This window comes from Lepidochelys olivacea, assembly GCF_965140295.1.
Source record: "Lepidochelys olivacea isolate rLepOli2 genome assembly, chromosome: 9".
Taxonomy (NCBI): domain Eukaryota; kingdom Metazoa; phylum Chordata; order Testudines; family Cheloniidae; genus Lepidochelys; species Lepidochelys olivacea.
Window position 1 is genome coordinate 56,054,900 of NC_140419.1, and position 16,402 is coordinate 56,071,301.

At 47.1% G+C, this 16,402-nt stretch overlaps 1 protein-coding gene across 1 annotated transcript in view; it reads right to left on the bottom strand.

The window, feature by feature from the left end:
* CROCC2 (ciliary rootlet coiled-coil, rootletin family member 2) overlaps positions 1-16,402 on the bottom strand; it is a 218,213-nt gene that overhangs the window by 141,002 nt on the left and 60,809 nt on the right. Inside the window, exons 9-15 of the mRNA XM_084638245.1 lie at positions 14,731-14,958; positions 12,747-12,843; positions 12,540-12,629; positions 5,331-5,546; positions 3,791-3,981; positions 2,075-2,257; positions 1,483-1,627 (exon numbers count right to left, since the gene is read on the bottom strand). Coding sequence (XP_084494371.1) covers positions 1,483-1,627; positions 2,075-2,257; positions 3,791-3,981; positions 5,331-5,546; positions 12,540-12,629; positions 12,747-12,843; positions 14,731-14,958 — 1,150 coding nt within the window. The remainder of the gene's footprint in view (positions 1-1,482; positions 1,628-2,074; positions 2,258-3,790; positions 3,982-5,330; positions 5,547-12,539; positions 12,630-12,746; positions 12,844-14,730; positions 14,959-16,402) is intronic.

Genomic DNA, 16,402 nt, shown 5'->3' on the forward strand with positions numbered 1-16,402 from the left:
AGTAATATACTAGTTTGGAAAAGTTAGTCCCTCTGAAAATGCTGCCTAACAGAATTTTTGGTGCGTGGATTTAGCTCTGGGCAGATCATTCTGCTATCCTCACAGGGATGGCTGCTGCTCAGTAGTTACTCACTGGAGCCCAGTTTAACACCCACTGACTTCAACAGGCATTGGGTCATGCCTATGGTGGCATGTTATTTCCAAGCAAAGAAATTAACTTGTAGTACATTTTCCATTTTGAAATATCAGCTCCTAATGATATCATGCCATGCACTGGCATCTCACCCCCCCCCCCCCGCCAGAGCCCTATCCTCCTAGCCCCTATGGCTGTGTGAGAAAATAATGCCAATGGGCAAGGACTTTGTGCCTCCGGCTTGCCATATGACTTAGCCGGTGTCACTCCTGCCTTCAGGCTGGAAGACTGGGTGGGATTCCAACTCAGCCTCAGTGACTTCAGAGTAGGGCGGGGTGAATAACGGATTATTCATTTTGTTTCCGAAAAATCAGAAAAAAAACATTGTTTTGGGTTGACCCGAAAATTTAATTTTTTGACAAAAATAAAAGTGGGGGGGGGGAATTCACTTTTGATCAAATGAAACATTTCATTTTGAACGTTCCACATTTTTTAATCTTTTAAAAATTCAACAAAATTTCTAAATGAAAACTCAATTCAAACAATCAAAATGTTTATCTTCAAAAATGCTGAAACTTTTGAATGTTGAAATTTCAACTTTTTCAAAAGGAAATTTTTCAGGCCTAAGCAATTCAGTGTCACTGACACAAATCTGCGAATCATTTTGGTGTCACCAAATCTGCATTTTTTGCTGAAACAAGTTTCAACCAAAAATACCTATCTGGTTCTACTTAGAAGCCCACATCTCACTGAAAGGCAATTGAACTCATGCTCCTAAAGTAGGTGCGTGGTTTTGAAAATCCCAGCTCCATGGATTCAGGTCTCCTATTTGGATTTGGGTTCATGGTCTCTGCTGATAATGCAGTTCAGACCCAGAGTGATGCTTCGCCGTCAGAGATGCTGTTGTTCATACCAGGTACATTAGCATTCTGTCAGTCAAGTTCTCATGGGCAGCCAGGTGGAAAGTAAGGATCCACTTGCATTTTCCCACTGAAGATGGGATCACAGATTGATGACCCCAGGCCCAGGGCTCTCTGGGTGATAAACTACTGACTGTTCTGTTTGCCTGCCAGCCACTACCTGGCAATAGGATCTAGCTCATCACTTCTAAGTACTTTGGAAAAAGCTGAGAAAGAACAGTGCTGTCTCTAAGGTGCCACAAGTACTCCTTTTCTTTTAACAGTGCTGTAGAAACCCAAACTCTGTCTCCCAGAGGAGGTGAACTGACAGGAGAAGTAGTGGTGAGGTAGATGAGGAAAAATGCCTTCAGTAAGGGAGCAGATTGGCCTGTAAGCTCATGAGAAAGCTGATTGCTAGCCAAGCTCCTAGGAGACCATCACCATTCTTACTTTAGACAGAGCACAGCTTACACCTTCCTTCTCATTCTCCAGCACGTCCTTCTCCAGAATGGCTTGGTTCAAGGACTCCTTTACTACCACCAGCTCCTTCTTCAAAGCTGAGGTCTTCTCTTCTAACTGTTCCAGGGTCCTCTGCCTGTAGGAGTCATGCAAAAGGGAGGAAAATGAATTAGGGCCTCATTTCTCTGCTGGCCTGCACTATTTGCCACGTGAGTGCCATGTGGCTGTGAATGCTGCCATTCTGATCTGGGAGGAGTTTCCGCTTCCTTTGCATCATTGCTGTAAATGACTAGCCAGGCTTACTCCCCCATGGCAACGAAGCCCACAGTCATGTACATTGTGAGCAGCTCCCCAGCATGCCTGCTTCACCGCCACCTTTCAGTCAAGGCTGCACCTCAGCCCTGCATCATCACTCCAGTGTCAGGCAGGCATGGCTCCAAGTGGGTTCCCTACCAGGAGGATGCTGGGCCATCTGCCCCAGCACTGTCCGTTACATCAGCATGGAGTGGGGAATCCACCCCCCCACCCTGAATGAGACTGCCCTGCACACCATAGTAACATGGGCAGATGTGAGGCACCTCACCCTTGCTCCAGCTCTTTCCTCACTCTCTCCCGCTCCTTTGCCAGCTCCTCCTTCTGCTCCCCCAGGAGGCTTTGCTGCCTCTGCAGCTCCGTGGTGAGTCTCCTCAGCCTTTCCACCTCCAGATGGGAGGAGTCCACCTGCTCGCTCAGACTTCCCACTGCAGCCTCTGTGGTCTCCTTCTCCCTGAGGGTGAGAGGGAAACTATGAGTCACCAATCTGGCCCTGCGATAATGTCACCCACATCAATGGTGGGCCTCTTGCTCCCACAGTGGCTGGACCAAATAAGAGTCCTGGAGTCCCCTGCTGCTTCCAGACCAACGGTGTTAGAAGCTCATAACTTTAGGGCACAGCAGCACAGGCTAGCCCCATGAGTAATTACCCAGCACCCTGGGCAGGCCTGTACAGTGTGTGCTGCTGCAGCTTTGCTGCTCCAGTACCGGAGCAGTGTGGGGATGTCTGCTCAACTACTGTCACACCCCATTATTGTAGTGAAGACACATCCAGGGGCCCGTGACAATGACACAGAATTAAATGTTGGAGCAATCAGCATCCACCAGTTTCACCTTGGAAAAAAGTTTGGTGCACAAGCCAGACATAAGAGAACGATGCATCCCAGCACTGAGCAGAGCTGCCGTTTCTCCAAGATCCAGGATCAGCGAGGTTTCTGGGCTCCCCAGAACAAAGGAAGAACCTACAGAAACATCCTGATGTCTCAGCCCTGTTGTGCAGATTGCTCCGAGTACCCAACGCAACCAAACCACACAGGGTAACTTTGTTGAAACATCCTGGCTTCAGTCACTTTGCTCTTCCCATCAGGAATTTCAGTAGCATGACTGTTCCAAACCTTCTCACACAGGCTGGTGACCAAAGGAGGCAGGTGGAAGGGTCTGCGAGGATGCAACATCTGGTGGAGTCACATCTGGAGCTCCAGTCCTCAGACTGGAAGCTCCTCAGAACATTCTACTTGCATGGAGGACAGGACTCCTTCTCCTCTATGCCTACTCACCAGTGCATGTCTACATACATCATTGGGTCTCATTACCCATGTCTCCTTAAAATGGAGAGATGCTCAGAAATGGATGCTGAAACATGTGTTTCACAAATTCATCTGAAATTTTCCTTTTTTGTCAAAAACAAAGAACAAAAATGATTTTTTGTTTTGTTTTTTGAAACAGGAAGCTGAGGTTTTGGTGTTGGAGGTTTTTTCCCTTTCTTTCCTTTCCCCCATATGGGGGAAGGGGAAAAAAAGGAGAGAAAGGGAAAGAAAGAAAGAAATCAAAAGCCAAAAAGCTGAAACAATTGGATTTTGTTTGTTAAAAATCCAGAAAATTAATAAAAGAAAACAAAACTTTTCAGTGAGAATGTTCATTTCCAAAGATAGCCATGCTTTTGTCAGATAAAAGTTTGGAGCAAACAGTTTAGATCAGCTCCAGTAATATGAGCAGTCTGAGTGAGCCCAAAAAGCCAGAGACCTGCAATGGGTCGGTTCTCTTTCGCTTGGACTGAGTCTCCAAACGCTGAAAATCTAAATGGCTTGTTCAATCCTGAACACAGCACTATGGAGTGACACCCTTTCCCATCTGGACCATACCACAGGCTTGTCACGTGCATTACCCTTGGAGTTGGGAGAGTGACTCTGTTCTCAGCCAGCCATCCCAGGGTATGGTGGCTCCCGACAGTAATTATCGATCCCCCCCATCCTACTCCCATGTGCACCTGCTGAGAATCTCCACTGAGGATTTACAGTGCTGCAAATCCCGCCTGCAATCCTGCAGGGCTCTGGCCAGCTCCTCACGCTCCAGCCTCTGCTGCTGCTCTGCCACCTGCACCTCCTGCTGGCAATCGGACAGCTGCTTCCTGACCACCCCCAGCATGTCCTGGGCAGACACCAGCTGAAATTGCAATTCCTGGCCGCAGAATGGAAAATAAGGCACAAGGATAAAGTGCATATTGCACTCTGCTTCACATGACACAGCACGTGCGCACATATGCACAGGGCCAGAACCCTGCTATCCTGGTGAGTGAGTGAAGGGCAGATCCTGAGACACAGGGACCTAACTTACTCACGGCTGCATCACATAGCTTAAACTCAGCGCCCCCCCCGAACCTGAGCTAGCAGCTGTGCCTTGCTGACCTTCTCCCCTCCAAGGAGCGGCCTGATGCCACTTTCAAACCAGGGCCACACAATAAGCTGCACTGGCTGAAGGTTTTCTCCCAGGGCTGCTGCATGGCTCCTCTTCATCCCCAGTGAATCCCCCAGACCCTCCCCTGTGCCCTAGTGTTACATCCCTCACTCTCATGGCATGGTGGTACAACCACTACCCTTCTATCCAGGGGCTCCATCACTACCCATGGGATAGCCCAGCCCCACCCAGCACACGCTCCCTTCTCTGAGCTGGTGCTTTCTACTCCCGCTACTCCAGGCAACAAGAGACCAGGGCTGGGGCTCACCCCCAGGTCCCCATGTGGAGATGCAGAGATAGCCCTGGCTGGAGACTTCAGGCTGAGCTCATCAGTGGCCTGCAAGGTGCTGTAAATTAGACCCTCCTTGCATGTCTATTGACACCTGCCCCTGCTGCAAAAGGGAGTGGGAGCTGATGAATCCACACACTCAGGAGCTGGGACCAGTCTACTGTAACTGACACCTCCATGCTCCATCTTCTGGCTCTCCACAGCCCCTCGGAGTGGCACCCTCATGGCTCTGGCCTTTCCTTTTCCTTCTCCATCTCATACTCTCTCCTTTGGCCTATTCCTTTGCTCGTGCCATGTTATTTATCCCCCTGTCAGCACCTAAACAGCATAAGGCCCCAAGCAGGTTCTCTTATTATCTGGAGAGATGCTCCCGAGCTCCCCTGCTTCCGTTGTGGATGGTTCTGTCTCTCTTTGGGTGAACGTAGGGAAGTTGGAGATGACAAGGAATTGCAGGTCAATCCACTACTAAGGGCTGTGGCTGGCCAGTCCATCCAGCACAGTAACGACTCTCCAAGAAATCATGTCAACGCTCATTCCCTTCATGTCTGCCCTTCCGTTAGCTGTTGATCCTGCCCTCCCAGCCCCTGCCCCTGGGACTGACAAAGTCTCACAGAGCTGGGCTGCCTCTCCTCTTTTCATCCCCCCCAGACATTTTGGGATGCAGCATTCCACTGGATGCAACACCATCACTTTGCTCCTCGGGGAAACCAGCCCCAGTCTGTGGGCGGACACTTCCTGAGATGCTAACTCTGGGGCTGACCAGAGCTCGAGGCAGTGTCCTCACCTGCTCATGCTGCTGTCGCCTCCGGAGGGCGCCCTGCACGGCTTGCAGCACGGCATCCTGGAGCAATGGGGAGTGGGCACGGGACGGTGACACCCGCCGGTGATGTGAAGAGCTAGAGCGCAAAGGGGAGATTTGTCTGCCAGGGTCTTCTGCACCTGTCGCCCTCATGCTGTCCAGTGAGAGGGGCCCTGCACTCTCAGCATCGGCCAGAGCCAGCTGGGGAGAGAAGGGTGGAGGGTTAATCCCAACAACGCCAATCTGCCGTTACCTTCTGTACTCAAGCTCCCAGCTACACTAGAGCAACCCAGCCACCACTGCCACCTGGGGGGCCTGAAATGAGGCCCTGAGTGCTGAGAATCCCCATTCCTGCTGAAGTCTGTGGGAGCTGGGGATGCTCATCACTTCTGAACAGGTCATGCTAGGATCCAGAGAACCAGGTCAATTAAACTTTGGGTCAGAACCCCACGCTATCCAAATTTGAATTTTGGTATTGAGAGTTTGGTTGGTTAAAAAGCAGTTGCAATGGGTGAGCAAAGAGCATATGAGAGCCTTGACAAAAAAGCCCTGAAAGTTTTGTGTTCGGAAAAGGAGATAAGATTTAGAAAGAAAGCTACAAATCAAGAACTGAGAATCCGTTAATGGCCAGTGATCAGGAGGCAGGAGCACAGCCCTTACCTGATGCTAAAGAAGCTACAGAAGCAATGAAACTGCAAGCCCTGAGAGACAGCCTGCAGTTGGAACATGAACAAAAACTGGCAGAAATTCAAATGAGAGAGAAGCAAGCCTTGACCCAGCTGAAAAAAGAAGGTAAGACAGAAGGAAAGGCTGGCTGCTAAGGAGAGGGTCCGCCAGATGCAACAAAAAACTGACAGACTTCAGCTCCAAGTCAAAAAAGCAATGGAAGAACAGCAGAAATTGTATCCTCTTGAAAGTCCAGTATATAACAATGTTGGTATGTTGTATAACTTTGAGCAGTTGTCTGAGTGTAACCAAATGTACCCCAACACTGCCACCTTTTATGTAAATGCTGTTACTGTGAGTTCAGTAGAGGGTGGCCCCATAAATTGTGCCAATGCTATATATGGGACTGGTAATGAAAAATTCATAGAGAGTGTAAAAGTCAATGGTAAAAGCTGTTTAGGGCAAATTATGGCTTCTAACATCACTCTTGTTAAAAGAAAAGGAGTACTAGTGGCACCTTAAAGACTAACCAATTTATTTGAGCATAAGCTTTCGTGAGCTACAGCTCACTTCAAAGGATACTAGTACTCCTTTTCTTTTTGCAAATACAGACTAACAGGGCTGCTACTCTGAAACCTGACTCTTATTAAAGCAGATCTGGTCAAAGAGGAAGATTACTTACCAATTCAGAGTCTGAATGTTGTAGTCCTCTAAGAGTTTACTGTAAGCATGCCTTTAGCCAGAATCCACCTTGAATGGAATGGTACTAAGCATGAAGGTATAGCTGGTGTAAGGAGGTTATTGCCTAAGGATCTTTTGATTGGGGAAAATGTCAAAGCTTTATTCAGACCAGGTAGCCAGTCACAGGAAAGGAATGATTTTAAACCTGTCTGTTTTGGACAATGATTTGCCTGGGGAGGTTTTCTCCAAGTGTTTGTCTGAGCAAAAAAGCAGTATGTCTGTGAATGAAGTTTCTGAATGTCTGTCTAATGTCTCAGAAGTAAATCTGGAATTAGATCAAGCACAGAAAGAACTCATTGGTCACGAAAATGTTTCTCAGGAGCAGATTAAAGTGGATGGTCAGAGTAAAGCCCTAACTGAGAAAGGAAAGGGTAGATTTTTGATGGGTAATGAATTATTGGCAAGTACAGTTTGTAAAAGTGAACCTGGAAAAGGTAACTGTGATTTGCTGGAAGTAGCTCAGTGTAGTGAAGAGAGCAGCAGTTTATCCTCAGGAGCGGCAATGTGCCTGATAAGGAAAGTTTGGATGAGCCTAGGCAGCCTTGTGAGCTAATGGCATTATCTAGTCAGCAGTTTGGGAAGGCAAGGATAGTGGAAGATGAGTGTCCCTATACCTTACCTAAAAAAGAGAAAAGGAGGACTTGTGGCACCTTAGAGACTAACCAATTTATTTGAGCATAAGCTTTTGTGTGCTACAGCTCACTTCATCGGATGTATACCTTACCTATTACCTGTGTGGAGAATTGTGACAGTAAAGGAAATGTGTCTGTGGCTGTCAACGGTATTGACTTGCCTATGGAGGGAGCTACCCCGGTCTCCAAGCAGTTGTCTGTGAACAACCCTGTGTGCTGGGACAAGGGAAATGAGATCCCAAGCTGTGTGTCTGGTAAAGTAGAATGTGTCTCCAGCTCTTCTTTGTCTGTGGAGCAGATAGAAGGTGCCTTTCAGCCTGTGCGGGTTGAGAATAGTGTAGTTGTCTCAGAGTTGGTTCTGGATTCAACTAAATCCCAGGAAGGGAATGGTCCTAAGTTTGTGTCTGCTAGGGAGAATGGCGCTGTAACTAGGTTGCATCCAGTTAGTGTTGTAGCAGAATCCCAGACACCAGACAATTCTGGTGCTTGTATTTTGCCTGTTGCTAATGTGTGGCTGGGAAAGGTGTAGCAACTCTGTCTAATAAGGGTGATTCCTTGTGCCCTGGCAAGGGTGAGCATAAAGGTGGTTTGATTGTGTTACCTACTGATGGTGTGGAAACTTGTAGAAAGAAGGAAAAGATTCCTGAACTTGTGTGTGACAAAGGGAAGGAGAATGCTTCTAGCCTTTTATCTAGGAAGTCTATAAGTATGCCTGAAAGGGGATTGTGAAGGAATCCACCTGATGGGCCAGAGGTGATTCTGGACGTAAGTGAGACCCAGAAAGAGTCTGTTGTTGCTCAGGAAAGTGTTCCTTTAGATTTCAGAGTAACAGCTGTGTTAGTCTGTATTCGCAAAAAGAGAAGGAGTACTTGTGGCACCTTAGAGACTAACCAAGCCCTAAGTGAAGAGGGTAAGGGCAGCATTTCTGAGAGGGGTGAATTGCTCCTTCGAAAAGCTCCTAGGGAAAGGAATCCTCATGGTAGTCTTTGCAAGCAGTTTACTGCAACTGAAGGGTGTGAAAGTGATTTAATCAAGAAAGTTTTAGTTCCTAACAGCCAGAAATTTTCTATGGTGAATGGATCCACTGACTTTCCTTTTGAAAGATCCAGCGTGGATAGCTTTGAGAAGGTCTCAGATGGAGTGAAAGCTGTTAAGAAAGTTGAAGAGTCCTATAACCAAGTGGCTGTGTTTGGCCAGCTTGTTGGGGAGACAACCTTGCTGAGAGAGGCACACAGTCTGTGTCTCAGGTTCAGAGGGAAGACTGGGTAGCTGAGTCTGCAGGGCAGAACAGCTGTGTAGTTAATCTCTCGAGAATGCAGGGGATGGCAGGTATACTCTCATCTCTAGACACTTTGGACATGACTTGTATTCTCTCAGTGAACTTAACTTCTGATTTCATGTGGAAGCCGAGGTTGGTAAGGGAAGGACCACAGAACTTTGAGTCTAGCTTGTTAGTGAAAAATGGATGGTATCTCTTTAAGACAGAGTCCAGCCTTGGAATTGGTAGCAGTTAAGGATCTAAAAACTGATGAACTGGCTCCTGTCTGTGGTAATGCAAATTACTTGGCTGGCAGGGAGAAGAAGGACTTGCTAATAGCTATTAGCACAGAGAGCACACCCAATCAGCCAGTGAATTCTGTTAAACTAGAGAAATCAGGACAGGAAGGAAAGAGAGACCTTAATTTTGCAAAGGGAAGCCACAGGCTAACCCTGAAAGGCCCAAACCTCAATGGTATTAAGCCAAAGTGTGGCATGACAAAAATGATTGTAAATAGACACTTGCAATGAAATTGTTTTTATTGCTAATTGTAATTCTTGTAACTAATGTGTTGCTATTACCAAAAACTGTAAAAGTGTACAATGTGCCAAATCTTTTGGAAAATCCCTTGAATATGTTAAAAGTGATACATAAGATCACACTTTATGTTAAAGGGCCTTGTTATACTGATATTGCACAGTATTAATGCCTGTACACAGTCTTGGAACTTTTCACAGGGGAAAAGACATTCCAAACCTGATGTGCGGTGTGAACAGGGAAACTGAGGCACACTACCACATTGCTTTCATGGCTAAATGCCAAGATTCCTGTACTATAAACAATAGTAATATCTACATTAAGTTGATGTTAATTGGGTTTCAAACATTTGCCAGAGCTTTAATGGATAAAGTAGCTATGTTCTTTAGCTCTTGGCAAGATCACATACAGGAACCACGCTGCAAGAGCAGATCCAATCCACTATTGTTCTAACCAAGTTTTACCTTGAGTTTGTAAAGAGATTCATTCATGTTATTGAACATGACTTTGATAAACCATTTCTGTTATACACTGGTACGGCTCCTAACCCAATACTAGCTGTAGTAAGACAGAACCAAGGATGGGGAGCTTTTGGGATGCAGTCAGTGATGTTTGTGTCATCCCTTCCTGCATCAATTTTGTGTTGGGGGTGTGACGTTATTGACATAATTTGGGTCTGTATAGATCATCATTGCAACCAAGGTCCTGTAGTGGCACCAAATCTTTTATAAAGGGGGTCAAATGAGGTGTCTAAGACAAGGTTATGGTTTGCTGATTATGATTAAGCTGTTATCATTTTTGTAGTTGAAGTTATGAATATTGGCTCTATACTGGCTGTAGTTCAAACTTGTGCTATGCTTCTGGGTGACATCCCGGACAAGTTGGTGTCAGCTCTGCCTAGCCTGCTTGATGGCCCATTAAGGACCATCAGCTATACAACTGACCCATTGAGAGAAGGCAGACACGCCTTGGGACTCAGCAAGGTATGCAGGGACATGCCTATGGACAGAACTCTGAGGTTTTTCCAGGCCATGTGATGGACAGCTTGTCTTTGGAACAAAGAAAGAAAGACCACATGGCAAGAGAATATAAAAAGCTGCTGCAGCTCCTCCATCTTGTCTTCAATCCTGCTTCATACCTCTGGAGGAACTTTGCTACACTGAAGCTTTGAACCAAGGACTGAAAGACCCATCCCAGCTGTGGATGTACTCCAGAGACTTGATTTGAACCTGCAGTTTATTCCACCACTGCTGCAAGCCTGAACCAAGAACTTTGTCATTACTGTATGTAATTGATTCCTTTTAACCAGTTCTAGCTCTCATCTATATCTTTTTGCTTTTATGAATACACCTTTAGATTTTAGATTCTAAAGGATTGGCAACAGCATGATTTGTGGGTAAGATCTGACTTGTATATTGACCTGGGTCTGTGGCTTGGTCCTTTGGGATCGAGAGAACCTTTTTTCTTTTACTGGGGTATTGGTTTTCATAACCATTTGTCCCCATAACGAGTGGCACTGGTGGCGATATTGGGAAACTGAAGTGTCTAAGGGAATTGCTTGTGTGACTTGTGGTTAGCCAGTGGGGTAAAACCAAAGTCTTCTCTGTTTGGCTGGTTTGGTTTGCCTTGGTGTACATAGAAACCCCAGCCTTGGCTGTAATTGCCCTGCTTTAAGCAATTTGTCCTGAATTGGCACTCTCAGTTGGGTCCCACCAGAACCAGCCTCATAACAGGCCCTTAAAGCTATTTAAACCCAGCTCGCTATTGTAGACACCTCACTGCTGACCTAGGCACTAACCAGCCTAATTTGGTTCTGACATCAGCACTTGGGGCCTACAGAAGGCCCTGGTCCAGGAAGGCACGTAAGCATGTGCTGAACTTTAAGCACATGAAGTCAATGAAGTTACCTGAGCTTAAAGTGAAGCATGTGCTGAAGTGCTTTCCTGCATCAGGCCCTATGTAATTAATGCCCAACTCTTGGGGATCTACATTTGAAAACGTTGACCTTGGCTACACTGTCAGGAGATGGACATTAATCATAGAATATCAGGGTTGGAAGGGACCCCAGAAGGTCATCTAGTCCAACCCCCTGCTCGAAGCAGGACCAATTCCCAGTTAAATCATTAGCCCCAAAACAAACAGAAGCGGTGAAGAGAACTGTGCACCCAAACCAGGAGCAACATTAGTGTCCAGTGCACATGGAGATATGAGATTCTGCATGCCCAATTGCCAACCTAACCGAGCTCTCAGCACCCGATCACGAGACATGCTGAGCATCTGCAATTCCCAGTAACATCCATACTCTGCAGGCCCTCAGTTAGGCACACAACTGTACATGCATAAAGCCATCTATAGCTTTGCTAGATGGGCAGCTCAAAATAATAATACCTTTTTCTTTTCATTCAGAGATTTCAAAGCACTTTCCTAAGGAGATCAGTATCATTATCCCCATTGTATAGATGGGGAAACAGAGGCTGAGAATGGGAAAGGGACTTGCCCAAGGTGTCCCAACCGGTCAGTGGCGGAGCTAGGAATAGAAGTCAGGTCTTCTGAGTCCTAGTCCAGAGCTCTATGCACTAGACAACACTGCCTCATAGAGCTACTATACTAGGGTTCCATGGACAGCTGTTTAAATTATGACTGGTGCCTGCATAAGAGTGTCAGTACGATGGCCCTGATTCTGCAAAGTCATTAAATCCCACTGCAGTCAATGGGACTTAAGCCCACGCTTTTGGGTCTATTGTTACAAAAACAAGCACCAGCTCTAGAAATGGGACTGAAAACAATAAGAGCCTGAAGAGCCATGGAATGACTTAGTGCCTGCATCAGATTAGCAACAGCATGAGCTGAGCACCAGTTGGGAGGCCTGATTTCAAACAATCATCGAGCCAACTTTCAGAAGAACAAAATGTACAATAACAGAACCTGTAGTAAAAACTCTGCCCTAGTGCCTTCTCTTAGATACCTAACATACTCTATTCCAACACACAGGTAAGTAAAGAACCTGTACCATCAACTACACTGTTGTCTTTAATACACAATTAGTCATCAAATTTCCACTATTGAGCCATATGGTCTGAATCACCAAATTAAAACCATTCACAATATAGACATAAGGGGCCCTTACTGGATTTAATTCTCTAGTGATCTAAGGTACTCCTATATGGCTCCCATTACTGTAGTAGCTGAGCAACCTTGTGAAACAGGGCATCCCCATTTTATAGAAGGGGAACTGAAGTGACTTGTCCATGGTCACACAGGAAGTCTATGGCACAGCAGGGACTTGAATGCAGATCTTCCAAGTCCAAGGCGAGTACTTTAACCACATTCTTGCACTTTGCTGTGAGTGAAGTAGCACACCTGTGTGATGCTGTTCATGATTTTCTGCAAAGATTCACTTTCATCTTTCAGGTCCTGCACCTCCAGTAGCTCTCCAGTTTTAGTGACTTCCTGTGTTCAAAGATAAGTGATTTCTTAGTGATGAACATAAGGAAAGATCAGAGAAAGTGTAAGAGAGTGTGTGTGATAGTGACTAATTGAGAGAGAGGAGTTTGTGGATATGTGTACCAGTTTCTGAACGTCCAGTTTTAGAGCAGAGATGGTCTTCTCTTTCTTTGCATTCTGTTCTTTAAGTTTCTGTCCTAAAGCGGTCAGTTCTGTTATCCTGAAAGATACAAGCCAGGCACAGAGAGCAGGTTGTTCAGAGTGAAGAAAGTACCACAGGCTCAATGGCAAAGCTGACATTTCCCCAGCACCTTTCAGTCCCTCCAGGGCATTCAGAGACAGTTCAATGCAGAGAACAGCTGCTTGTACAAGACAAGATCTACACACAGGAACTAGATGGATGGGGTGAACACCTGACACATTTCAGAGATAATGACCTTAACTAAAGAGGCACCAAGCCAGGAGGATCGCTGAGTGATAGGAAGGGAGGGTGGGATGAGAAGAGTTAAAACTTTACACAGCTGGGAAATTTGTCACTGATTTACCATAATTCTGCTGAACAACAATATCCTGGGCCACAGAATGCTATTTCCAGGGTAACTACTGTGTCATTTCTAGGAACATGAGAAGAGTTGCATTAAATATTCCATGGTGTTTACTGAGTTATTTTTCAAGCACATGTCTCAACATCAATATCAGAGGAATAAGAAGAAGCTGCAGCCATTATCATCCTTTGCCCTCTTTCCCTAAGCTTGGGAGCCCTGGCCTGGATGGCTGAGAATGGAAGGGGATTGTTCTCTCCAAGGCCCCAACCCCACAATTTGTTGGACATGGGTAGGCTCCTGTGCTAGCATAGAGCTGTCCATTGGCTTTAGCAGCATTCAACACAAGCTTTGAGTCAGTTGCAGGATTGGGCCCAACACCCTTCAGTCTTAGGCTTCCCCTCAGAGCTCCACTGGTGATCCCAACCCTGACCTGGATACAAAGGCCCCTCCTGACTGGACAGCTGTCGCTCCAGGACTCTGCAGTCGGGGAGGGCTCTGCAGTCATCCAGGTCAGTCCTGGCTTTCAGGGGAGGATAGCTCAGTGGTTTGAGCAGTGGCCTACTAAACCCAGGGTTGTGAGTTCAATCTTTGAGGGGCCATTTAGGGATCTGGGGCAAAAATTGAGGATTGGTCCTGCCTTGAGCGGGGGTTGGACTAGATGACCTCCTGAGGTCCCTTCCAACCCTGAGATTCTAGGATTCTAACCAATGGATTCAGGGTGTTTATTTTCTCTAGTTTGGGGCCTTTTACTTCTTAGAAAACACTTCTGTGGGTTTAATCTGTTTGTAGCTGCATTGTTTTGAGCAGAAGTCGGGTTCCATTAACACATCACAGCCTGTCTGCCTACGTATAGTGGTTATATGGCCCTCCTGGCCTCTCCAAGTTCACCTTGGGTCCCCAAAACATGCCATTGGAAGAGGGGAAGGGGATGAGATTGCATCCTGTCACTGACTTGTTTCCTAGGTCTAAACCAGTGATCAGCATCTCAGAAGAACCCTTGGCAGATCAGTAGCATTATTTACAGGCAGAGTGCATCCGAGGTCACTCCCACCCCTGCCTGCAGCATGAACCACTGCCCCCCTTCCCCTTTCGATCTGTATTGGTTATTTAAAACCAGTGATGAAAACAACAGGATCAAAGGAGGGTTTGGTGTTTGATTTTAGTTAGAGTCAGTCCCAAGTGGCCCCACCATGCCCCTGAAGTGGAATCCCTCCTGCCCTAGGCAGAGCATCCTTTCCTTGGGTCTGAGGAGATTTTGCTTTCTGAGCTCAGATCCTCAGCTGGCCTAAATCAGCCCAGCCCCCTGGGTCCCACTGACACCAACGATGCTAAAAGAATTGACACCAACTGGCGATTGAGCCCATTAGCTTCAACAGAGCTATGCTGATTTACACCCGCGGGGGAGCTGGTCCATGGGCTTCAAAGGAGTTACATCAATTTACATCAGCTGTGCAGCTGGCCCTTCTTTGGAAGCTCTTAGGAAAAGCCAGAGGCAGGGAGCCAGAGCATGACCCCAACTAGAGACTTCTCCATTGGCTCGCTAGGCCCCATAACATCTTCACCTCGAGTTCAGCTCTACTTTCTCTCCATCCCAGCGGCTCTGGAGCTGAATCATGTCCCGGACCTTCTCCTGAAGCTGCTGCTCCAAGCGTGCCCCCTGCAGAGCCTGCTTCTCCAGCAAGCAGGCTGCACCACTCTCAGACAGACGCAGGTTCGAGTCCAAGTTCAGGCAGGCAGTCTGAAGGCGGCGTGCAGTCCTTGCCATGTCTGTCTGGGCCTCAGCCAGGCCTCTGGCAACAAGAGAGAAATCGCCACATGTGAAGAATCACAGAGAAATCCTTGCAGTTTTAGAGCGCATCACCTCAAAGCCAAGACAGGGCTCCTAGCACCCAGCCAGCCAACAGCTGTCTGAGCCTCCTCCCAACAACTGCCAGGGCCCCAGCAATGGAAACCTACTCAGGACTGTTGTAGGAGCAGTAGTGATCCATATGCTCTGTATAACCGGTATGTTCAAAAGATCTGTTACACTCCCCCCACCCCCGCTGCCCCCCTTTTTTGTCTCTTCTCCCTCTTTGAATACCTGTGAAGTGGCTTTCCCCCTCCCTCCTGGAATGCTTGTGGGATGAATGGGCTGCTTGAACAGCTGGAAGATCAGAACAGCTCCCAGGTAGACAAGGTGTCTGGGACTCTAATTAGGCAGCGCTCACACACCCAATGCATGGACACTGCATGGCCACTGTCCAAGGTGGAGTGTGACCAACCAGATGTGGCTAAGTCATCTCTAGTCGCAGGCCATGAGGAGCAGGTCCTTAAAAGGGGAAGGGGCCATGTGCTCAGGAGTGCACTCACAAGCTTGTACCTCCTGTGAAGGCCCTTTGCCCGGACCGCCTGGCCAGTGGTTCGCTGCGTTGCATTCCATCGTGCCCCGGGAAGACTTACCTTCATCACACCATCCATTGCTGTGCTGTGGGACACTTACCTTGAAGGATCCTGACATCTCCAGTGCCGTGCCTGTCCTGGGAGCGTGAGTATGTGAGTGTGAGTGTGACCCTTCCCGCCCCCTTCTTTTCAGCTTAGCTGTCAGTATAATAAACCTGCTGCTTTCTGCCAAACTCTGGCGGGTCATTAGTCCTCCCTCAGCTTACTAGCAGGCCCAATTTTGGGGAACAAGGACAGCCTGGCACGACTAACTTCCTGGGGGGCACCAGGTCCAGTGCCTCCTTTGGAAGCTCGATCCCCTGTCTAGCTGTTGTGATGTTATTAATATGAACTGTGATCGTATCGATCATTGTTGCAACCAAGATTCTATAGTGGCACCAAATCTTGTACAATGGAGGTCATGTAAGATATCCATGAAAAGGTTATGATTTGCTGGTTATGATTATGCTATCTGTAGGCATGTATCTTTTTTGTATTTAAAGTTATAAGTATTGGCTCTATACTGTCTGTATTTCAAACTTGTGCTGTTTTTCTCGGTGACACCCCCAGACAACGTGGCATCAGCACTGTCTAGCCTGCTTGATGGCCCATTAAGGACCATCAGCTATACACCTGACCCATTGAAAGAAGGCAAATACACCTTGTGACTCAGCAAGACATGCAGGGACATGCCTATGGACCAAACTCTAAGGTTTTTCCATGCCATGTGCTAGGTGGCTTGTGTTTGGAACAAAGGAAGCGCAAGCCACATGGCAAAAGGACTATAAAAGGCAGCTGCATCATCTCCATTTTGTC